This window comes from Palaemon carinicauda, chromosome 27 (assembly GCF_036898095.1).
Source record: "Palaemon carinicauda isolate YSFRI2023 chromosome 27, ASM3689809v2, whole genome shotgun sequence".
Classification (NCBI taxonomy): domain Eukaryota; kingdom Metazoa; phylum Arthropoda; class Malacostraca; order Decapoda; family Palaemonidae; genus Palaemon; species Palaemon carinicauda.
The window spans coordinates 3,887,452-3,911,451 of record NC_090751.1 but is presented as its reverse complement, the minus strand read 5'-3'; the positions used below and the strand labels follow the sequence as shown (position 1 = coordinate 3,911,451).

Here is a 24,000-nt window from a genome sequence, read left to right as displayed (position 1 = left end):
TCTTGTAGCTCATTTATTTCCTTATTTCCTTTTCTCACTGGGCTACTTTCCTTGTAGGAGCCCTTAGGCTTATATTATCTTGCTTTTCCAACTATGGTTATAGCTTAGCAAGCAATAATAATAATAATAATAATAATAATAATAATAATAATAATAATAATAATAACAACAATATCTATCATTCATGTTGTTATTCACATTACTATGATTAAGTATCGTTGTCACTCAATTTTAGTATCTTAATTATCACACAAGTAAATGTTAAACACAAAGTGTAAAAAATAAATACAGTAATTAACACCTATGACTTTCTCTTTATCTTGATATGAGAAAAATAATTTATATCTTCAATCACACACTTCATGAGGTAGATTCAAAGAAAATATAAAAATTACAGTAAATCGTTAATAGCAAATATTCTATCATAAAAATAACTTATATTTAATCACAAACTTTTTAATGTTAAGTAAAAAAAAAATATAGAAATCACTGTAAATTATTAATAACATTTTAACCTAAAAATAACTCATATTTAATCATAATGTTTTTTAATGTTAAATAAAAAAAAATATTAAAATCACAATAAATCATTAATAACAGCCATTTTATCATAAAAATAACTTATATTTAATCACAAACTTTTTAATGTTAAATAAAAACAAATATTAAAATCACAGTAAATCATTAATAACAGCCTTTTTATCATGAAAATAACTTATATTTGATCACCAACTTTTTAATGTTAAATCAAAAAATATTGAAATCAAAACAAATAATTAATAAAAGATATTTTATCATAAAATAACTCTTATATTTGATTACCAACTTTTTAAATCTAAATATATAAAATATTAAAATCAAAACAAACCATTAAAAGCAACCTTTTTATCATCAACACATCATCATATCACTCCGTTCTGAAAGTGAACGCAAAACCTTGCAATGCAATCACATATGCACCATAGCATGCAATGTTCAATATTCAGCAAAAATGCAACATCCCTACAGCATACCAAGCAAACCTCAAACTCCAATCACAATGCACCAAGAACCTCATTCAAAAACCCAGTCACTGTAACTCAATTTTTTTTAATGAGGCGCATTTGCACCGACTCGCAGCGGTACCCTTTTAGCTCGAAAAAAGTTTCCTGCTACCTGATTGGTTAGAATGATCTTGTCCAACCAATCAGCGATCAGGAAACGTTTCCGAGCTAAGAAGTGCCCTTTTAGCTCGGAGAAAGTTTCCTGCTACCTGATTGGTTAGAATTATCTTGTCCAACCAATCAGCGATCAGGAAACGTTTCCAAGCTAAGAGGTGCCCTTTTAGCTCGGAAAAAAGTTTCCTGCTACCTGATTGGTTAGAATTATCTTACCCAACCAAGAAGCGATCAGGAAACGTTTCCTAGCTAAGAGGTGCCCTTTTAGCTCGGAAAAAGTTTCCTGCTACCTGATTGGTTAGAATGATCTTGTCCAACTAATCAGCGATCAGGAAACGTTTCCGAGCTAAGAAGTGCCCTTTTAGCTCGGAGAAAGTTTCCTGCTACCTGATTGGTTAGAATTATCTTGTCCAACCAATCAGCGATCAGGAAACGTTTCCAAGCTAAGAGGTGCCCTTTTAGCTCGGAAAAAGTTTCCTGCTACCTGATTGGTTAGAATTATCTTGTCCAACCAATCAGCAATCAGGAAACTCCGAGCTAAGAGGTGCCCTTTTAGCTCGGAAAATTTTTTTCCTGCTACCTGATTGGTTAGAATTATCTTGTCAAACAAATCAGCGATCAGGAAACGTTTCCGAGCTAAGAGGAGCCCTTTTAGCTCGGAAAAAAGTTTCCTGCTACCTGATTGGTTAGGATTATCTTGTCCAACCAATCAGCGATCAGGAAACGTTTCCGAGCTAAGAGGTGCCCTTTTAGCTCGGGAAAAAGTTTCCTGCTACCTGATTGGTTAGAATGATCTTGCCCAACCAATCAGCGATCAGGAAACGTTTCCGAGCTAAGAGGGCAACCCTACGAATCGGTGCAAATCTGCCCCGCTAAAAAGAATTGATTATAAGATACACCTCTTCCAAGCAAATGCCAAATTAGATTATATACTAACCCAAAAGAAGAACGATGCCAGATGGTCCCACGTCATGCAATCGGTTGTGGCAAACGTTGCAGCGCATTTTGGAAATGAATATGCAGAACATTTAATTGAAAGATAAGCAGATGTTAGTTATACTGAATTTTTTTTTCCAGCTTTGTCTCATAGCATGAATAAATGAATGAAAATTATTAGTCGTTATGTCTCGTTTGATGATGCATGCCTTCATGTTCAATTGATCATTTTTTTTTACTGCAAGCAGCGTTGCATATCTCCTGCCATTACAGTTGACACATCAAGCGTTGCTTTGTATTTTTATATATCATATACTGTATATACATATATAAACACATATATATATACATTTACGTATGTAGATATGTTATATACATATATATGTGTGTGTGTGTTTGCGTGTGTATTTTTTCTCGTGTTCTTATGTCTGTACTTATGTAGTGTGTATGTATATATATATATATATATATAAATATATATATATATATATATATATATATATATATATATATATATATATATATAAATATATATATACTGTATATATATATATATATATGTATATATACATATATATGTATATATATATATATATATATATATATATATATATATACTGTATATATATATATATATATATATATATATATATATATGTATATACATATATATATATATATATATATATATATATATATATATATATATATATACATACATATACATATATATACACACACTTTTCTAATGTGTATATAATTATATGCATATATAAACACATACACACATACTGTACATACAAAAATAAGAGGACATTTCCAATGTACAAATGTGATTCTAGATGTCTATAATATCTATATGTAAAATGCATAAATATACCCTTCTGAAAGATCAGACACACTATCCTTTGAAGAAATAACAGAAATGACATTAAACTAAATGCTGACATTTCTTAAGACTTAATAAAGCAATAATTTAGAAAACCATTTAATTTCTATCAGAATTTCTTGTTATAGTCCATTCCTTTTAACGAGGCATATTTGCATCGACTCGCAGCGGTGCCCTTTTATCTCGGAAAAGTTTCCTGATCGCTGATTGGTTGGACAAGATCATTCTAACCAATCAGCGATCAGGAATCTTTTCCGAGCTAAAAGGGTACCGCTGCGAGTCGGTGCAAATCTGCCTCGCTAAAAGAAATGGACTTTAGTTATTGACTCTTTTTGTTTGTTTTGTGAGTATATTTTTTATGAATGAAAGTAAATAATAGTAATACATTGCTAGTAATTATAATTTCTATGTTAGTAAAGTGATATTTCCCAGTTATGGTTAGATATATTGATAACTATGGGGCAGAATTCATATACACACATACACACTTATATGTACAAATACATTCATATATACATAAAATGTATAATAGTATTCTCGAATTCAGTTACTTTACTGATCACATAAAACTTTGAATGAATATCAAAAAAGTATTTTTCAATTTATCAAAGGTTTTCTGAAAGCCATCTTGTGATATTATATAAAATTAAATATTTATATTAATTGTAAAACGATATCCAGTTGCATAGAAAAATATATACAAAAGAAATAATCTCAAAATCAATATTTTCTCAATATAGTTCTTACACAGAATACTAGTTACCACAAAAGGCTTTCAGAAATAAAAGCATGAGACTTTTAAAGTCTTGAGAAGCACAAATATAATTTCTAAAACCTTCAGACTGATATGTGCTTCTCTACAGTTTTCTGAAATATAAATAAGCTATTTGAAAATCCCCAATCACTCATCAACATCCACACAAGAGTAACCACTAAAAATTGATAAGTTTCCTCAAAATTAATTTAATTGACGTCTATATTTAAGAGTTATGTACATTACATATACCAAATACTGATAAAAATTAATAAGTTCTCTCAAAATTGATTTAATTGACGTCTATATTCAACAATTATATACATTATAGATATCAATTACTGACAAAAAAATAATAAATTCCCCCAAAATTAATTTAATTGACGTCTATATTGAACAATTATATACAAAATAGATATCAATTACAGACAAAAATTAATAATTTCCCCAATATTAAATTAATTGACGTCTATATTCAACAATTATATGCATAAAAAATATCAATTACTAACAAAAATAAATAAGTTTCCCCAAAATTAATTTAATTGACGTCTATATTTAACAATTATATACATCACAGATACCAAATACTGCCAAAAATTAATAAGTTTCCCCAAAATCAATTTCATTTAAGTCTATATTCAACAATTATATACATTATAGATATCAATTACAGACAAAAATTAATAAGTTCCCCCCAAATTAACTCAATTGACGTCTATATTCAACAATTATTTACATTACATATACCAAATACTGACAGATAGTAATTCTACTATTATCTACACCTCATCAATGCTATGGGTGAAGAAGTTATTGACTATAATAATCACATATCCCTATTCATTAAAAAACCACTCAATAATAAAACATCCAAGCCTTATTTAATCCGGACTTGAGTCCCGGTGCGTTGAGAGAAGTCTTATAGAAGTACATGATTTATATTAATTAAAATTTCAATGAATTCAAGTTTCTTTTTTCAATTTTTCTTTTTTGAATTGTCTTTAAAAGTCATTGACCTAATTTCAAGGAAATTTAAAATTTCAGTGAATTCAAGTTTCTTTAAAAAAAAAAAAAAATTTCTGAAGTGTCTTTAAAAGTCATAGTCCTAATTTCAAACAAATTTAAAATTTCAATGAATTCAAGTTTCTCTTTTTTGGATTTTATTTTTCTGAAGTGTCTTCAAAGTCAGTGACATTTTCAAAGAAATTTAAAATTTCAATAAATTCAAGTTCCTTTTTTTAAATCATTATATTTCCTGAAGTGTCTTTAAAATCATAGTGCTATTTTCAAAGAAATTTTAAATTTTAATGAATTCAAGTTTCTTTTTTAATTTTTCTTTTCTGAATTGTCTTTAAAAGTCATAGTCCTAATTTCAAAGAAATTTAAAATATAATTGAATTCAAGTTTTTTCTATTTAAATCATTTTATTTTCTAAAGTGTCTTTAAAAGTCATAGTGCTAATTTCAAAAAAATTTAATATTTCAATGAATTCAAGATTCTTTTTTTAATATTTTTTCTAAAGTGTCTATAAAAGTCGTAGTCCTAATTTCAAAGAAATTTAAAATTTCAACGAATTCAAGTTTCTTTTTTTAATTTTTCTTTTCTGATGTGTCTTTAAAAGTCATTGTCCTAATTTCAAAGAAATTTGTTTAATTAAGTCCTATATGTAGGATTATTTTCTTTAATTTTGGAGGAAATTCTGTCAATCCAGTTTCCAGTCATAAATGAATATATTATTTTCAAATTTTAAGATATGAATGTATCTAAGACCGACTTGCTTTATATTTTTTTATAATTTTAATAACAATAATTCTAATAATTTTGATAATAATTTTAATGATTTTTATAATAATTTTAATAGTTTTGATAATAATTTTTAATAATTTTGATAATTTTGATAATAATTTTGATAATAATTTAAATAATTTTGATAATAATTGTAATAATTTTGAGAATAGTTTTAATAATTTTGATAATAATTTTAATGATTTTGATAATTCTGATAATAATTTTAATAATTTTGATAATAATTTTAATAATTTTGATAATTTTGATAATAATTTTAATAATTTTGATAACAATTATCAAATAAGATCACGTACGTAAACTATAATCTCTTCTGCCGCACCGTTTCTCTTGTTTTCTATCCAAATTATCATAACTAGAGCAAAAGTGCAGGATATTTAGGGAAACAAAGAAGACTTTATACCAAACCACCTCTTATTCTTAACTTTTTATAATGACATTATAATTAATATTTACTGATTTTTTTTTCTTTCAAGTATCCTAACTAGATTCTGTATCTATTTCAAGTTTTTGAAAAATTTACAGATTATATTTGTTTTCCTTTTGAAAATTTTAGCCAGATTTTTCATATCTATTTAGCTTTAAAAACGTTTAGACTAATTCTTTATTCTTAAATTTCTTAGCCAAATTTTTCATATCTCCTTAACTTTAAAATAAAAAAATTACAGGTTAAATTTGTTTTCCTTTTAAATATTTTAGCCAAATTCGTCATATAATTTTAGATTTTAAGAAAATTACAAATACGATTTTTTTTTCAAATATCTTAGCCAAGTTCATATCTTTTTATCTTTTAAAAAATTTACAAATTAAATTTGTTTTCCTTTTAAACATAGCCCAATTCTTCAATTTTTTTTCTTTTAGAACTGATTCTAAATATCTTAAAGAGATTTATATCTTTAAGAAATAATTCCAAACATCTTAACAAGATTTATATCTTTAAGAAATAATTCCAAACATCTTAAAATTCTAATCTTTTCGAAATAATTAAAAAAAGAATCTTAACAAGAGGTGATTTAGAATGTTGTCAAAATGGTGCTGTTGTGTGCAGATATCCAGGTGCTCAAGAAGACAATAGACAGAAACAACTGAAAGAAAACAAAGTTATTCTACATACTCAAGAGATCTTGATTAACTTCGTATTGCGGTAGAATGGACAAAAACCTTAATGCCTAACCAATTGGTAAGTCTGTGGGATTATAACCACAAAATGAGTGACACTTTAGCAGTATAAGTAGATCTGCCTTTTTTATATAAACCCCTGGAGAAATAATTTCAGAACAAAATTGTATAAAAAAGAAATAATTTTCTGAAAAAATTATTATAAATGAGTCGCTTCAAAACAAAATAGGTGAGAGGAAGAAGAGAGAAATTCTCGGAAGATTATTCTTATCCCGTAAAGGAATTATGGCAAAGACGTGAAATAAAAATTAGATATTTCACCTGCCAATAACGCTGGCAGTCCGAACAAAAATATCGATGGGAAAAAAGAACAAAAAAGGAAAAAGAAAATTGAAGGCATCTAAGTTGGTGCGTGAACTGTGTGACAAATGCAATAGAAAATATCAAGGGCATATTCTTGAGCACTTTAATTTCTGGTATCTGGGCCAATTTCAAAATTTGCAGAGCGTTCATTCTTAAGAGTGAATATTAAAGACACAGCTAAAATTTTGCCGCAAAAAAAAAGAAAAAAAGTAAAACTCCTGGCATAAATATTGCCAGATATTTACCGTTTTAAAAACGGATATAATAACTTAAAAGAAGTGATATTACGGTAACCAACTCGTAAAAGATAATAACAAAGTATGGTAAAATTACGGTCGCCTGTATTTTACTGAAATGCGGCTGAGAACAGTATATTTTACGGAGAATTTTCGATTAAAATTACGGTTTTTTTAACAGTTCCTCTTAGATAAGCTATAAAAAACTATCTTTAGAGAATAGAATCTATCACGTTGTTATTCTAAATTTCAAATGTAATATTAAAATTAAAGACATAGAAGATTAGTAGATAAAAAAGATAAGTTTGTGTATTTTTTTCACTTGAAATAAAGGTTAGCATCTATCGAAAAAAAAAATATTATTCGATAAAATAATATATATATATATATATATATATATATATATATATATATATATATATATATATATATATATATATATATATATATATATATCGGATATTTCCAACATATTTACACCTATTTTTGTACATACTGTATTAATAATTTTACATCTATCTACTTATATTGATGACAGAAACTTCTTCCTTAATAGCATTCAACGGAATAAAACAGCTATCGAAAATTATGCACTGGACTTAAAAGACCATTTCTCCCAAGGTAACAACAGACTTATCAACTAACCAAGACGTCAATGGAACACGTCATGTTGGCTAAATAAAAGATACCAGAAATTTGTGCTCACGAATATAAAGGGAACTTCATGTCAGTTGGTTAACGGTGTGCGATTCATCCAGTTGAGAATTTTGAGGCAAAGCAAACAGACATTACTCTCAGAACAGTCGTAAGAAACAGATGTTATGAAGCCAGGCTGGATGAATCGAACACCTGATAACACATGCAAGCAATATGTTTCCAACTACTACCATGCACAAGAAGAGGTGGTGGAGAGTAGGAGAGACAGCAGGTGCATTGGTGTCAAGAGTGCTTGTCTATGTGAAGATTAAAAAAAAAAAGAAAAAAAAAGTGATGTTGTTACATGTCCAGGTGACACAGTGATGCAGTGAAGCAAAACAATTTTTTTCTTGCATTTTCAATCGCAGCATTGCAACGGTCAGGAAAATGGCTATTTTTATTTATCCTCTTGGCATACGCTACACGACATGGAAACCTGTGCCAGCCTTAGGAGGGCTTTGGAAACTGTACAGTGTCCCTAGGTTAACAACAAGGGAGCTCGTGTAACTACGATGGGGGAACTAACACTGCAAGTCTACTGGACGCCTTTCGTCTTGTGTTCTGTTACAATGATTTAACTAAGGACACATTTTGGCTAATAATCATTACTGAAAAAAAAATGACCACCTATTTCATTGAATACTTTCGTGACAAAGTTCTTTGGGTTTATAAATATGCTGAAATTTCATATTTCATACTATAACGTTAAAGGTAAATGAGTTTCTCAAATTCTATGGGTTTATAAATTTGCTGAAATTTCACATTTCATACTAGAACATTAAAGGTAAATGTATTTATCAAATTCTATGGGTTCATAAATTTGCTGAAATCTCACATTTCATACTAGAACATTAAAGGTAAATGTATTCATCAATTTCTATGGGTTCATAAATGTGCTGAAATTTCACATTTCATACTAGAACATTAAGGTTAAATGTATTTATCAAATTCTATGGGTTCATAAATTTGCTGAAATTTCACATTTCATACTAGAACAATAAAGGTAAATGTTTATCAAATTATTTGGGTTGATAAATTTGATGAAATTTCACATTTCAGAATATAACGTTAAAAGTAAATGTATTTATAAAATTATTTGGGTTGATAAATTTGCTGGAATTTCCCATTTTAAACAACAGCATTAAATATGAATTAATAATTTCCATTTGAGATTTTTATGTATATCTCATACGAACATCTCAAATAATTTTTGACACTTCACAAGTGTAATCCGACTCAAAATCAATATTCAAATTAATAACACCTACTTTTAAAAACAAAATTTCCAATTAATAATATCTATTTTAGTAGGAATTAAAAATTAAAATCTAATCTCAAGTCCAACTTAAGTAATAGGGAATTCCCCGTTTATTTTCAATAATATATTTTCTTCCGAAAACTTGAGTTTGTGGGGGGATTTTTCTATGGGGCTTAATCGATAATTATCTTTTATATTTTTTTTATTTTTTTAATTAACCATACAGTACATGATAGCTATATACGGCATCAAGTGCGGATTTCAGAGGCGTATATATATAAATATATAAACTATATGGGAATATTCATCATCGTAGTTAATGTAATTTAATACGTATAAAAATTGGAATAATTATTTTCTTCATCATTTATTAACTCTTTCTCTCAATCTTTCTAACTATCTTTTCCTTAGTATTAATAATAATAATAATAATAATAATAATAATAATAATAATAATAATAATAATAATAATATCACCGAAATGAGAAATCCTCCATAAAACGATCTTGCCTTGAACATAATCTAGATAAATCTACGGCATTTCCACTCCTCTTTTAGTTTCCTTATAAAAGACCAACTGACCCTAAATATATAAATAAGTTATCATACATCATACATCCAGTATAAGATGACCAGCTGCAAGAATATATTGGTTGCACGAACGATCTGGTGAAGCAACAGTGCAATAGATATATATAGATATATATATGTGCATGCGGGTGTCGACCTGTTTGAGATGCAAGGGGGACAACCTACCTTACTGTTGGACTGTCGCGAGTAAAGCGCATTTGTATATGCCATGGAAAGAGAGAAAAATGGAAAAAAACAAAACAATGTTGCTGTGAGGATTGGGCAAAATTAGCTCTCACATCTTTCAACTTTCTTCTTTTTTTTTTTTAATTAAGAGGTTTATGGAATTTCAAATTCGTTTTGACGGATGGCTGTTTTAGTCAGATTAGTTTTTGGATTATATTAAATTAATATTCGTAGAAGTGAGTTAAGTCACTTGACGTGAAAAGAGGTAACAGCCAACTGTCAAAATTTATTTGAAAAATGAAATAATGTCACACCAGCTATGACTGAGGGTTTCCATGTTTAAGAAAATAATTATTTGGATATGATTGGCCTTTTCTTTAGGGAAAGAGTAATTGTTTTTGTAGCTAACAATTTGAGGCTATAAGATGCAGGTTGATTATAAGTTATTGAGACTATAAGACGCAGGTTGATTATAAGTAATTGAGTCTATAAGACGCAGGTTGATTATAAGTAATTGAGTCTATAAGACACAGGTTGGTTATAAGTAATTGAGTCTATAAGACGCAGGTTGATTATAAGTAATTGAGTCTATAAGACGCAGGTTGATTATAAGTGATTGAGACTATAAGACGCAGGTTGATTATAAGTAATTGAGTCTATAAGACGCAGGTTAATTATAAGTAATTGGGTCTATAAGACGCATGTTGATTATAAGTAATTGAGTCTATAAGACGCAGGTTGATTATAAGTGATTGAGTCTATAAGACGCAGGTTGATTATAAGTAATTGAGTCTATAAGACGCAGGTTAATTATAAGTGATTGAGTCTATAAGACGTAGGTTGATTATAAGACGCAGGTTGATTACAAGTGATTGAGTCTATAAGACGCAGGTTGATTATAAGTAATTGAGTCTATAACACGCAGGTTGATTATAAGTGATTGAGTCTATAAGACGCAGGTTGATTATAAGTAACTGAGTCTATAAGACGCAGGTTGATTATATGTAATTGAGTCTATAAGACGCAGGTTGATTATAAGTAATTGAGTCTATAAGACGCAGGTTGATTATAAGTAATTGTGTCTATACGACGGAGGTTGATTATAAGTAATTGAGACTATAAGACTCAGGTTGATTATATGTAATTGAGTCTATAAGACGCAGGTTGATTAAAAGTGATTGAGTCTATAAGACGCAGGTTGATTACAAGTGATTGAGTCTATAAGACGCAGGTTGATTATATGTAATTGAGTCTATAAGACGCAGGTTGATTATATGTAATTGAGTCTATAAGACGCAGGTTGATTATATGTAATTGAGTCTATAAGACGCAGGTTGATTATAAGTAATTGAGTCTATAAGACGCAGGTTAATTATATGTATTTGAATCTATAAAACGCAGGTTGATTACATGTAATTGAGTCTATAAGACGCAGGTTGATTATAAATAATTGAGTCTATAAGACGCAAGTTCATTAGAAATAAAGAAGAAAACGTATTGATATTGTTTTATGGTTTCCCAATTTCCCAAATAATAGTATAGGATGAATTGATAATTGAAAAATATTAGAAATTAGAAATGAGAAAGATAATAAAGATATTTTTTGGATTAACGATAAACGTTTGAGTTATTTAAATACTGTTACCAATTACAATTCAAAGACAAATTAAAAACTAATTTTAGAAATAAAAGCAATCTCCACAATTAAAACTAAATTTGAAATACTAATCATCAAAAGTATGAAAGTACGTATAACTTTAGGTTTTGCGAATTAATAAAATATATTTGAGTTTGTGGAACTTCAGGAGTTCAAACTTGCAGTGCATGTTTTCATGTTGAACAGACTGACAGAAGTCTATGTTCATAGCTTATATATGGTATATATTTTAACGTTGCTTTTTACCGTAAGATATTCTGCATTCTTTATTCATTACTTCTCATATATAGTTTATCTATTTAATTATTTCCTTTCCTCACTGGGCTATTTTGCCTGTCGCAGCCCTGGGGCTTGTAGCATCCGAGTTTCTCAATTAGGGTTATAGGTTAGCTAATAATAATAATAATAATAATAATAATAATAATAATAATAATAATAATAATAATAATAATAATAGACTATCCCTGGATAGAACTCACTTCAGTTCATTATAGAATAAATGTTGAATCACATAATAAAAGTATTCTGTCTAGTTTTTGTCAAAATGCGCAATCAAATTACTATATGCTATTCTAAACTGTAACTGCAAATCCATTATCATTATCTGTCTAAGTAATTTCAAAGAAAGTGGGACAGCACATTAGCAAGATTAAACTCAAAATAGCAACAAGAGACTCATTTTGAAAGGCAAATCAAGATGAAGCGGGTTTCAACTTAAATCTTTGAAATCAGTCTTTCCCAAAGAAACCATACGGGTTTCAACTCAATTTTTAAAACTAATCGTTCCCAAAGAAACCAGATGGTTTCCAAATAATCTTTGAAATCAATCTTCACCAAAGAAACCAGACGGGTTTTAACTCAATCTTTAAAATTAAACTTTTCCAATGAAACCAAACGAGTTTCAACTCAATCTTTTGAATCAATCTTTCCCAAAGAAACCAGACGGGATTTAAAAACAATCTTTAAAATCAATCTTTCCAAAAGAAACCAAACGGGATTTAAACACAATCTTTAAAATCAACCTTTCCAAAAGAAACCAAATGGGATTTAAACGCAATCTTTAAAATCACTCTTTCCCAAAGAAACCAAACGGGATTTAAACACAATCAATAAAATCTATCTTTCCCAAAGAAACCGAACAAGATTTAAAGGCAATCTTTAAAATCACTCTTTCCCAAAGAAACCAAATGAGATTTAAACCCAATCTTTAAAATCACTCTTTCCCAAAGAAACCAAACGGGATTTAAACACAATCATTAAAATCTATCTTTCCCAAAGAAACCGAACAAGATTTAAACACAATCTTTAAAATCATTCTTTCCCAAAGAAACCAGACGGGATTTAAACATAATCTTTAAAATCACTCTTTTCCAAAGAAACCAAACGGGATTTAAACAAAATCTTTAGAATCCTTCTTTCCCAAAGAAACCAAACGAGATTTAAACACAATCTTTAAAATCACTCTTTCCCAAAGAAACCAAACGAGATTTAAACACAATTTTTATGAATCGAGAGACGTCTACCCTCAGCCACATCTGTCTGGCATCTGCAAATACTGACACATGAACAGATGATCCTAACAGGTGTGTGTTTGACATGTGTTTACGAGCGTGCATGCACTCGGGTCAAGGTTCAATGTCTAGAGCACTGCACGCACCAACGAGAATCAATGAGTAAAGCACGGTTATACATTCTGAAAAATAAATAATAATAATGGCGCTATCACAGTACGGTAATTTGGTACTTAAAAAAAAGAATCGGATAACTAATGAAAATGACCAAAAAGGGCGGTTGGTGTCAGGGTCTAATTGGTTAAAAAATTGCATTGTGTGGATTAGTTGTGGACGCGTCTGACTGGGTTTAGCATGAAGGGAGCAATGTCCTTTTTTTATCTATTAGTTTATAGATATAAATATATCTTTGAAAGTTAAAATCTGAATAAATTATATAGAAAATATATTCCTTTTATCAAATAGCTGCCTCTATCACTCCCTCTTGAAATGATAACTGTCAATAGAGAAAAAATATATCTCTAAAAGATAAAATCTGATGAAATTACATGAGAAAATATATTCCTCTTATCAAATAGGTGCCTAGATCACTCCCATTTGAAATGATAAGTGTCAATAGAGGAAAAATATATCTCTAAAAGTTAAAATCTGATTAGATTACTTGAGGAAATATATTACTTTTATCAATGAGGTGCCTCTATGATTCCAACTTGAAATGACAATACTGCCAATAACATAACTGTCAATAGAGAAAAAATATATCTCTCAAAGTTAAACTCTGATGAAATTACATAAGGATATATATTAATTTTATCAAGAGCTGTTTATAGATATAGATATATCTTTGAAAGTTAAAACTTGATTAAATTACATATGAAAATATATTCCTTTTATCAAATAGCTGCCTCTATCACTCCCACTTGACATGGTAAAACTGCTTGTATAAAAACTTTCAATAGAGAAAAAAATATATCCCAAAAGTTCAGATCTGCTTAAATTACAAAAGGGAATATATTCCTTTTATCAAATAGTTGCCTCTAGCACTTCAACTTGAAAGGGCAATATTATCAATATAATAATTATCAATAGAATAAAAATATATCTCTAAAAGTTAAAATCTGATTTAATTACGAATGAAAATATGTTCCTTTTATCAAATAGCTGCTTCTAGCACTCCAACTTGAAATGACAATACTGCTAATATAATAACTGTCATAGAGAAAAAAATATATCTCTAAAAATCAAAATCAGATTAAATTACATAAGGAAATATATTCTTTTTTATCAAATACCTGCCTCTATCACTTCATCTTGAAATGATAAAACTGCCAATATAATAACTGTCAATAGAGGAAAAATATATCTAAAGAATTTTAAATCTACTTAAGTTACATGTGAAAATATATTCCTTTTATCAATGAAGTGCCTCTATCACTCCAACTTGAAATGACTTCCAATAAAATAACTGTCAATAGAAAAAAATATATCTTTTAAAGTTAAAATCTGATCGAATTACATAAAATATATGTTTTATATCAATCAAGTGTCTCTATTACTTCAACTCGAATTGACAATACTGCCACATTAATAACTAATAATACTATCATTGCTAATCAGAAACATTCGTTAATTACTGCTACTGTTATTTCCAAGAAGGAAGAGGACGGAAGGGGCAGAATCTCGCTACCCTAAAAAGGGACAGAACTTTGCCACCTTTGTAAAGGACAGAATTTTGCTATATTCGAAAAGGACAACATCTCGCTATATTTGAAAAGGACAGAGTTTCGCTACCTTCGTAAAGGACAGAATTTTGCTATATTCGAAAAGGACAAAATCTCGCTAAATTCGAAAAGGACAGTTTCGCTACCTTCGAAATGGACAGAATTTTGCTATATTCGAAGAGGACAGAATTTCGCTATATTTGAAAAGAACAGAATATCGTTACCTTCGAAAAGGACAGAATTTCGCTATTTCTGAAAAGGACAAAATCTCGCTATATTCGAAAAGGGCAGAATATAGCTACCTTCGCGCAAGACACCCAGTCACATGCGTCTTAATCGGCATAGAAAAGGTTACGTAGGAGAGAGACGGACGTCAGACCGATGGTCAGACAAAAATCTAATCTAATTTGCATAACATATTCTCTACGTTTACAAAAATTGGATGAAGAAGGAGCAAAAGATCATGGAAATAAACCTCACTGGAATTAGCCGACTGACTGACGTGGGGGTATGAGGCCTAAAGCTTCCTGGAAATATTTTACTTCAATGGGAATGTTTGCGAGATGGGCAGAGGAATTAATGTATGGGGTCGAGAAAAGGGGGTTGGTAGGGAGGTTTAAATGTCTAGGGGTTTAAAGGTTTAAGGGTTTAAAGGTCTAAGGGATTTAAATGTTTAAAGGTCTCTCATGAATGACAGAGGCAAGGGTCAGCGACAATGCCCTAGCCGGACAATGTCCTAGAGACTGACCATATATACATATGATCAGTGCCCAAGCTTCTTCTCTATCAAACTTGGACCAGGGAGGGCCAGGGACTGGCCATATATACATATGATCAGTACCCAAGCTTCTTTTCTATCAAGCTTGGACCAGGGAGTGCCAGGGACTGGCCATATATACATATGATCAGTGCCCAAGCTTCTTCTCTATCAAGCTTGGACCAGGGAGTGCTAGGGACTGGCCATATATACACATGATCAGTACCCAAGCTTCCTCTCTATCAAGCTTGCACCAGGGAGTGCCAGGGACTGACCATATATACATATAATAGTACCCAAGCCTCCTCTCTATCAAGCTTGGACCAGGGAGTGCCAGGGACTGGCCATATATACATATGATCAGAACCCAAGCCTTCTCTCCATCAAGCTAGGACCAGGGGAGACCAGGCAATGGCTGCTGATGACTCAGCAGGTAGACCTGTTGGCTCCCTCAAACTCCCCAATCCTTAGCTAACAAGGATGGTAAGGTTGCAGACACTACAAGAAACTATCGAGCTTGAGCGGGTCTCGAATCCCAGTCCAACAGATTGCCAGGCAGGGACGTTTCCAATTGGCTACCACAACCCTATAATTGTAAGGGAGTTGGTGGAGAGAGAGAGTTGGGGGGGGGGGGGGTCAGGTGAGACTATGAAAGGCAGAGAAAAGCAGTGATGAAAATAAAAGATTTCTTGAAGTTGTAAATTAAATAATAACCAATGCCTATTTTAATAATTTTTGGAACGCAAATACCCGGGAAACAGAAGAAAGGTAAAATAAAAGTAACAAAAGTTTGGCCATAAAAAATACATAAGGAAACGAAAAAAAAACAATCCCATATTTAGAAATATCTCACTGAAAAATAATCTCGAAATAGGTTAGATGGAAATCAAAACCTAAATATGTGTAGCTCTAATTTTCCTGATCATGTTACGAGTGAATGAAAAGATGATAAATAAAAACACAAAAAATGCCTAGTTATATAATAGAATATATAATATAATTTGGTCATACAACAAGTAAAAACTAATGAAATTTATTCCTTGTTTGTAACGTCTATACTTCTGGAGCATAGATGGTTTTTAGTTCGAATTTAAGGAAAACTGAAGGCGATAATTAAATTGCAGGTAATCTGATAGGTAATCGAACCTATCATTAAATTGGTATATTCGGCATCAAGAGTAATTGAAGTAAATACTGTAACGTCAATGCTTTTGGAGCATAGCTGGTTTTTAGTTCGAATTTAAGGAAAATTGAAGGTGATAATTAAATTGCAGGTAATCTGATAGGTATTCGAGTCCATCATCAACGTGGAATATTCTCCATCAAGAGTAATTGAAGTAAATACTGTAACGTCAATGCTTTTGGAGCATAAATGGTTTTTAGTTCGAATTTAAGGAAAATTGAAGGTAACATTAGATTACAGGTAATCTAACAAGTAATCGAGATAATTAAGGTGGTATATTCGCCATCAAGAGTAATTGAAGTAAATATTGTAACGTCAATACTTTTGGAGCATAGATGAAATTTATTTCGAATTTAAGGAAAAAGGAGGTAAACATTAAATTACAGGTAATCTGACAGGTAATCGAATCTATCATTAAGGTGGTATATTCTCCATCAAGAGTAATTAAAATAAATAATCAAGGTTAGTAATTTGATTCGTTGTAATGGCAACAATAAGCGAGATTCGATATAGCTATCTCGTCTGCCAGACAAAAATAGAATCAAGTAACCTGTTCATATATTGAAATTAATTCAGGTATTCTGCTTACCGGGCCAGAAACAATTTAGGTAATCCTGTTCGCCAATTAACCTTTATTGAGTCCATTCATCAGACAATCAGTAACGATCCAGATTATCTGTTTGGAGATCAAAGGTAGGTTTAAAGGTTTAAAGGCCGCTCATGAATGGCAGAGGCAAGGGGCAGAGAGACTGACCATATTCACATATAATCAGCGCCCAAGTTCTCTCTCCATACAAACTAGGACCAAGGTGGGCCAGGAAATGGCTGCCGATGACTCAGCAGATAGACCTATCGGCTCCCCCAAAAACTCCATCATTAGCTCACAAGGATGAGGAGGTTGCAGCGACCAAGGGGACTAACGATTGTTTTATATATATATATATATATATATATATATATATATATATATATATATATATATATATATATATATATATATTTATGGGCAGTCTCTATGGCATTGTCCTGCTTGATAGGGTAATGTCACTGTTCCTTGCCTCTGCCATTCAAGAGCGGTCTTTAAACTGTTAAACCTTGAATTGAATATTACGCCTTTCCCTAAGCCACATTTAAGCCTGATTAGAACTTGAGAAAATTTATTCGTTTTGATAATCTAAAATGTATCATGGGTTCTTGAAATGAATAAAATATGCTTTATGCAACAGAATTAAAATGATTTAGGTCTCTTTCACAACGATAGCGGTAAGCAGAGTTTATCAGTAGGACATAAACTTATCAATAATTCCTCGTTTACAAATGTCAGATTCTGCCAACAAGTCATCAAGTGAGTTAAAGAGCTTTTAATTCAATATTTCTTCATTCATCATCTCCTACTTTACGCTTCATAGTCCTCAACCATGTAGGTCTGGGTTTTCCAGCTCTTCTAGTGCCTTGTGGAGCCAAGTAGAAAGTTTGGTGAGCCAATCTCCATCTACCCCTCAAAATGACCTCATCCACATATGACACTCAAATAATCTCTCTTAAAGTTTCATCTCTAATTATGTCCTGCCATTTAACTCCCAATTTTCTTCCGAGACTATTTCAACTTAAACAAAAAAACAATTTAATCAAAAAACGAAAATTGAGAAAAGATTGAATGAAGTAAGAATAGTAAATGGGATAAAGGAAAACATAGAAAGTGAAAATAGGTGAATGAATTGATAAGAATGAATCGTAATGGTAAAAGAAAGTGAAACAGGTGAAAATATGTGAATGAATTGATAAGAATGAATCGTAATGAGAAAGAAATCTTAGAGCTATTAACTAAATAGTGATCTACAAGAGTGTGCTACTTTCATTTATAATATTTCAGGTGAGAGCATCATAGTGAAATAAAAATAATGTGTAATGGTATGCACTATATTTTAAAGGGTCTATAGGGATAGCTGGGAACAGGTTTGATTTTGAAGGGGATTTATAAACTGTATATATATATATATATACATATATATATATATATATATATATATATATATATATATATATATATATATATAAATATATATATACATACATATATATGTGTATATATACATATACACACACACACATATATATATATATATATATAAATATATATACCTACCGTATATCGTATACATACATACATATAACGTATGTATAGATATGTATATATTTGATATATATATATATATATATATATATATATATATTTATATTTATATGCATATATATATATACATATATATATATATATATAGATATATATATATATTCATTTTTAGGAAGAAGACAACTACTTTTATCCTACCTCCTAAACTACAGCTAAGTCAGGGAAAGAAGCACGATTTAATATTAGAGATTCATAAGTAAACAAAAGTTGGCCGAATTGTAAAAAATAATAATTAATAAATTTGAAATAAAGAAAAACAGCTACGATATATATTTTACATTTTAATTAGAGTTATGGAGATATCTTATAGGATAATGGACGAAATTATTTGGATATTAAGCAAAGAAAAACAAGAGGAAATAAATTAGTAATTCTAGTTAAGTAAAAGATAAGAAATGGTATTTCAAAGCGACCAACGTCAACTATATGATGGTTAGTGAAATGGCGAAATTGCAAATCGGAGAAACCTGGGAATAAAAAAAGAGAGTAAACTGAGTTTAGATTTCTTTGATAAATATGACTTAATAAGTAACATTTCATGAGCTGAAAATGCATGGCGTACGAGTGTAACCTATACAATAGTGTAAGTTAATTTACAATTATTTCCTGAAAGAGCCCACGTGGAAAAGATGATGGGGATGGTTTCGTGAAAGAACATTTTCATGTGATTTCATGGACATATTAAGGATAAGTTTGATCTAGGTTGATCTAGGTACTTAGTGAACACAGAAGAGGAATGGGATTTTCCAGTGATACGTGAAAGTACTTTAAGTGATTTTGTGAATACACAAGGAATGGAAGGTTGAAATGATATCAAGAAGGAATACTTCAAATGACTTCGTGGACAAGCAAGGAAATGATGGTTCAAATGATATCTAAAGATAATACTTCAATGACTTCATGAACACACAAGGAATGGAAGGTTCAAATGATATAAAAAGAGAATCCTTGAAATGACTTCATGAACACAAATGAATAGGAAGGTTCAAATGATATCAAGAGAGAATAATTCAATACTTCAAACGACTTCGTGGAAAAGTAAGGATTGGAAGGTTCGAATCCTGAGCTTTGGGAACACACAAAAGAAATGGAAGGTTCAAATGATATCGAAAGAGAATACTTCAAGTGACTTCATGAACCCACAAGGAATGAAAGGTTCAAATGATATCAAGAAGGAATACTTCAAGTGACTTCATGAACACACAAGGAATGGAAGGTTCAAATGACAAGACTTCAACAAATGGAGTGGAAGGTTCAAATTATATAAAAAGGAGAATACTTCAAGGGACTTCATGAATACACAAGGAATGGAAGGTTCGATTGTCAAGACTTCAACAAATGGAGTGGAAGGCAAAAGAGAATACTTCAAATGACTTCAAGGACAAGCAAGGAGTGGAAGGTTCGAATGACAAGACTTCAATTTGGCTTCGTGAACACACGAAGGAATGGAAGGTTCGAATGATATCAAGAAGGAATACTTCAAGGGACTTCATGAACACACAAAGAATGGAAGGTTCAAATGATATCAAGAGAGAATAATGAAGATCTGAATGCTAACAACTTAGAATACCTAAAGCTCCGAATGATTTCGTAAACGCCAAGGGAAGGAAAATGTACGGCTGCTAAGACATAGCCGGATTAGGCTCTACATATGGACACTGAAATCTACGTCTGAAACTGATGTATGAGGGCATACCTTTAAGCGGGGTTTACACGGTCGAACGGATTGTCGAACCCTGTTGTCGAACCTGCTTGTCAAACGGTTCGAAGAGGTGGAATCAGACACCAATGCATAAGGTTTGACAATGAAGCCCAGCCCGAAAAAGTCAGGGAAGGACAGACTTTCTTAGAAGCGTTCGACGAACGTGTTCGACAACCAAATACCCCCATTGAATAAAAAGCACTTGTAACCGCGTTCGACGAACCGTCGACTGTAAAAACCAGCCTTTAGCTTATAAAGATGGATGCCACTTCATTAAATAAAGGAATAGGGATTGTTAGGGATCAGAAATAGATTATAAAAATAGGGATAAATCAAGCGAAAATGTATCCTTAATGAACTATTCAATTTTATTCCTTGGATTATAGTGGATGTACTATGGAAGAGAAAAACGGATTGTTAATAATAACCTTCGAGATCCTGAGTTAAAAATATCCTGTATTTAAAAGTATCAATCAGAAAAAAAAAAATTGATTAGAAATAATATTCTCCTGTATTAACATAGTCCCTTGAATTATATATATGAGGAAAATAATAATTTAAATATTTTTTTTAATGAATAAAATACTTTGGACAATATGATCATGATGTCAAAAAACGAATTTATGTTCTTCAAATGTGAAGAATAGAGATAAGAAAGTCCTTCAGGAGATACTGAAGTGAATGTTACAGGAGATGGGGGTCCCTCGAATAGGTCATGAAAGTAAACTGTTATCAAATGACAGTATGAATGATGATGAATAAAAAGGACTCACAGACAGACACAAACTGTATGTGAAATGGCTATAACCATCGTTACGGGTACAACAAGTATTCATGAGAGCTGTGGTAGAAAAAGAAATGACTTAAGTGTTAATCTGAATGATGGGACTAAAATGGAAGGTGATCTGTGTGCTCTGATAAACAACAACAGTGACATCATGAGGTCACTCACCCGATGTAAGAGATCGAAAGCCGTGGTGAGGGCGAGGGTGAAGTTGGCTATGTCCCTCGTCTCTCCTTGGTTCAGAGCCTTCTTGAACTCTCCGATGTTTTCCAGGTTTGCCTGGAACGAAAGAGGTAGATTTAGGTATCGAGAGATGCTGGTTAAATACTAAATTTAATTATTATATAGTTAACGCTTTCGAGTGGATGGTGGGTATATCTTCTACCCAATTATAATAACAACAACAATAAAAATAATAAAAACTGTGATATATAACTTGAATCTTTTAATAACCATAAAAAACAGGGTAGCCTGGAACGAAAGAAGCAGATTTAGGTGTCGAGAGATACTGGTTAAATACTGAAACTGATAATTATACCGTTAATGCTTTCGAGTGGATGTTGAGCATATCTTCAGCCAGATTATAATAATAACAATGAAAATAACAATAACTGTGATATATGAATTGAATATTTTAATAATTTTAAAAACAGGGATAGCCTGGAATGAAAGAGGTAAATTTAGGTATCGAGAGATGCTGGTTAAATACTGAAACTAATTATTATACAGTTAATGCTTTCGAGTGGATGGTGAGCATATCTTCAACCAGATTATAATAATGACAATGAGAATAACAACTGTGATATATAACTTGAATCTTTTAATAATCATAAAAACAGGGATAGCCTGGAATGGCAGAGGCTGATTTAGGTATCGAGAGATGCTGGTTAAATAGTAAAATTAATTATTATACAGTTAATGCTTTCGAGTGTATGATGAGTATATTTTCAACCAGATTATAATAATAACAATAAAATAAATAATAATAACTGTGATATATGACGTGAATCTTTTAATAATCATAAAAACAATGGTAGCCTGGAATGACAGAAGCAGATTTAGGTATCGAGAGATACTGATTAAATACTAAAATTAATTATCATATCATTAACGATTCCGAGTGGATGGTGAGCATATCTTCAACCCGATTATAATAACAACAACAATAAAAATAATAATAACTGTGATGTATGACTTGAATCTTTCAATACTCATAACAACAGGGATAGAGGCAGAGTTGGGTGTTGAGAGATGCTGGTTAAATACTAAAGCTAATTATTATACAGTTAGTGCTTCCGAGTGGATGGTGAGTATATCTTCAACCAGATTATAATAACAACAAGAAAAATAACAATAATAACTGTGATATATGACTCGAATCTTCCAGTACTTCACTAACAGATAACAATATAGATAGACTGGAATGATAGATGAAGAGTTGGGCAAGAAGCCGAGAGAAACTGATTAAATACTAATACTAATTACCATACAAGGGAATACTTCTGACTGGATGCTGAGCTTCTATCTTCAACTAGATTATAACAACAACAACAACAACACTACCAGCAATAATAATTACTCTATGATATATGCCTTTATCTTCCAATACTTCACTAACAGACAACAACAGTAGAGGATTTACTGTTATAGGTGTTCCAGTTTTCCAGTGACTAACCTATACTACTAATTATAAGTTTATAATTTGATTAATTGGTAATTGGATACTATAAACTTGCTTTCAAAGCTCCGTTAGGAATGAGGGGACATTGATGTTAATTATGAATCAGTTGTTTGGTAAAATTCAATATATGAGGGAAATATACGAAAATAAACACGTTAATACATCTGTGATGTATATTAGTAGATTTATAAAGAGTATTGCTTAGAATGAATGCTTAAATAAGGGTATTCTGAAAATGAGGATTTAGAAAGATTTATTCAAAACAAATAAACTATTTGATAAACTTTGTTAAATCTAAAGGACCAACTCCATGTATAAATCATACATGATCTCATCAACGTACATTCTCATAAATGAATTAATATTTCGTAGGAGAAATATGTATACAGAATATATACCATTTTTTTTTATTCTACACTATTCTTAAAAGAACATAATCCTATCATCGATAACCTTAGTTGTTTTTCAATTTACAAACATCAATATCTCTCTCTATCTCTCTCTCTCTCTCTCTCTCTCTCTCTCTCTCCAGGATGCCAAAAAACTTCAAATCAAACTCTTTCCCTCCCTCCCTCTCCCTCTCTCTCTCTCTCTCTCTCTCTCTCTCTCTCTCCAGGATGCCAAAAAACTTCAAATCAAACTCTCTCTCTCTCTCTCTCTCTCTCTCTCTCTCTCAGGATGCCAAAAAACTTCAAATCAAACTCTCTCTCTCTCTCTCTCTCTCTCTCTCTCAGGATGCCAAAAAACTTCAAATCAAACTCTCTCTCTCTCTCTCTCTCTCTCTCTCTCTCTCTCAGGATGCCAAAAAACTTCAAATCAAACTCTCTCTCTCTCTCT

General features: G+C 30.8%; 1 protein-coding gene across 3 annotated transcripts in view; it reads right to left on the bottom strand.

Moving 5' to 3' along the window:
* LOC137620511 (voltage-dependent calcium channel subunit alpha-2/delta-3-like) overlaps positions 1-24,000 on the bottom strand; it is a 263,284-nt gene that overhangs the window by 176,207 nt on the left and 63,077 nt on the right. For all 3 annotated transcript variants that reach the window (XM_068350700.1, XM_068350701.1, XM_068350702.1), the window contains exon 5: positions 21,651-21,761. In XM_068350700.1, the coding sequence (XP_068206801.1) occupies positions 21,651-21,761 (111 nt within the window). The remainder of the gene's footprint in view (positions 1-21,650; positions 21,762-24,000) is intronic.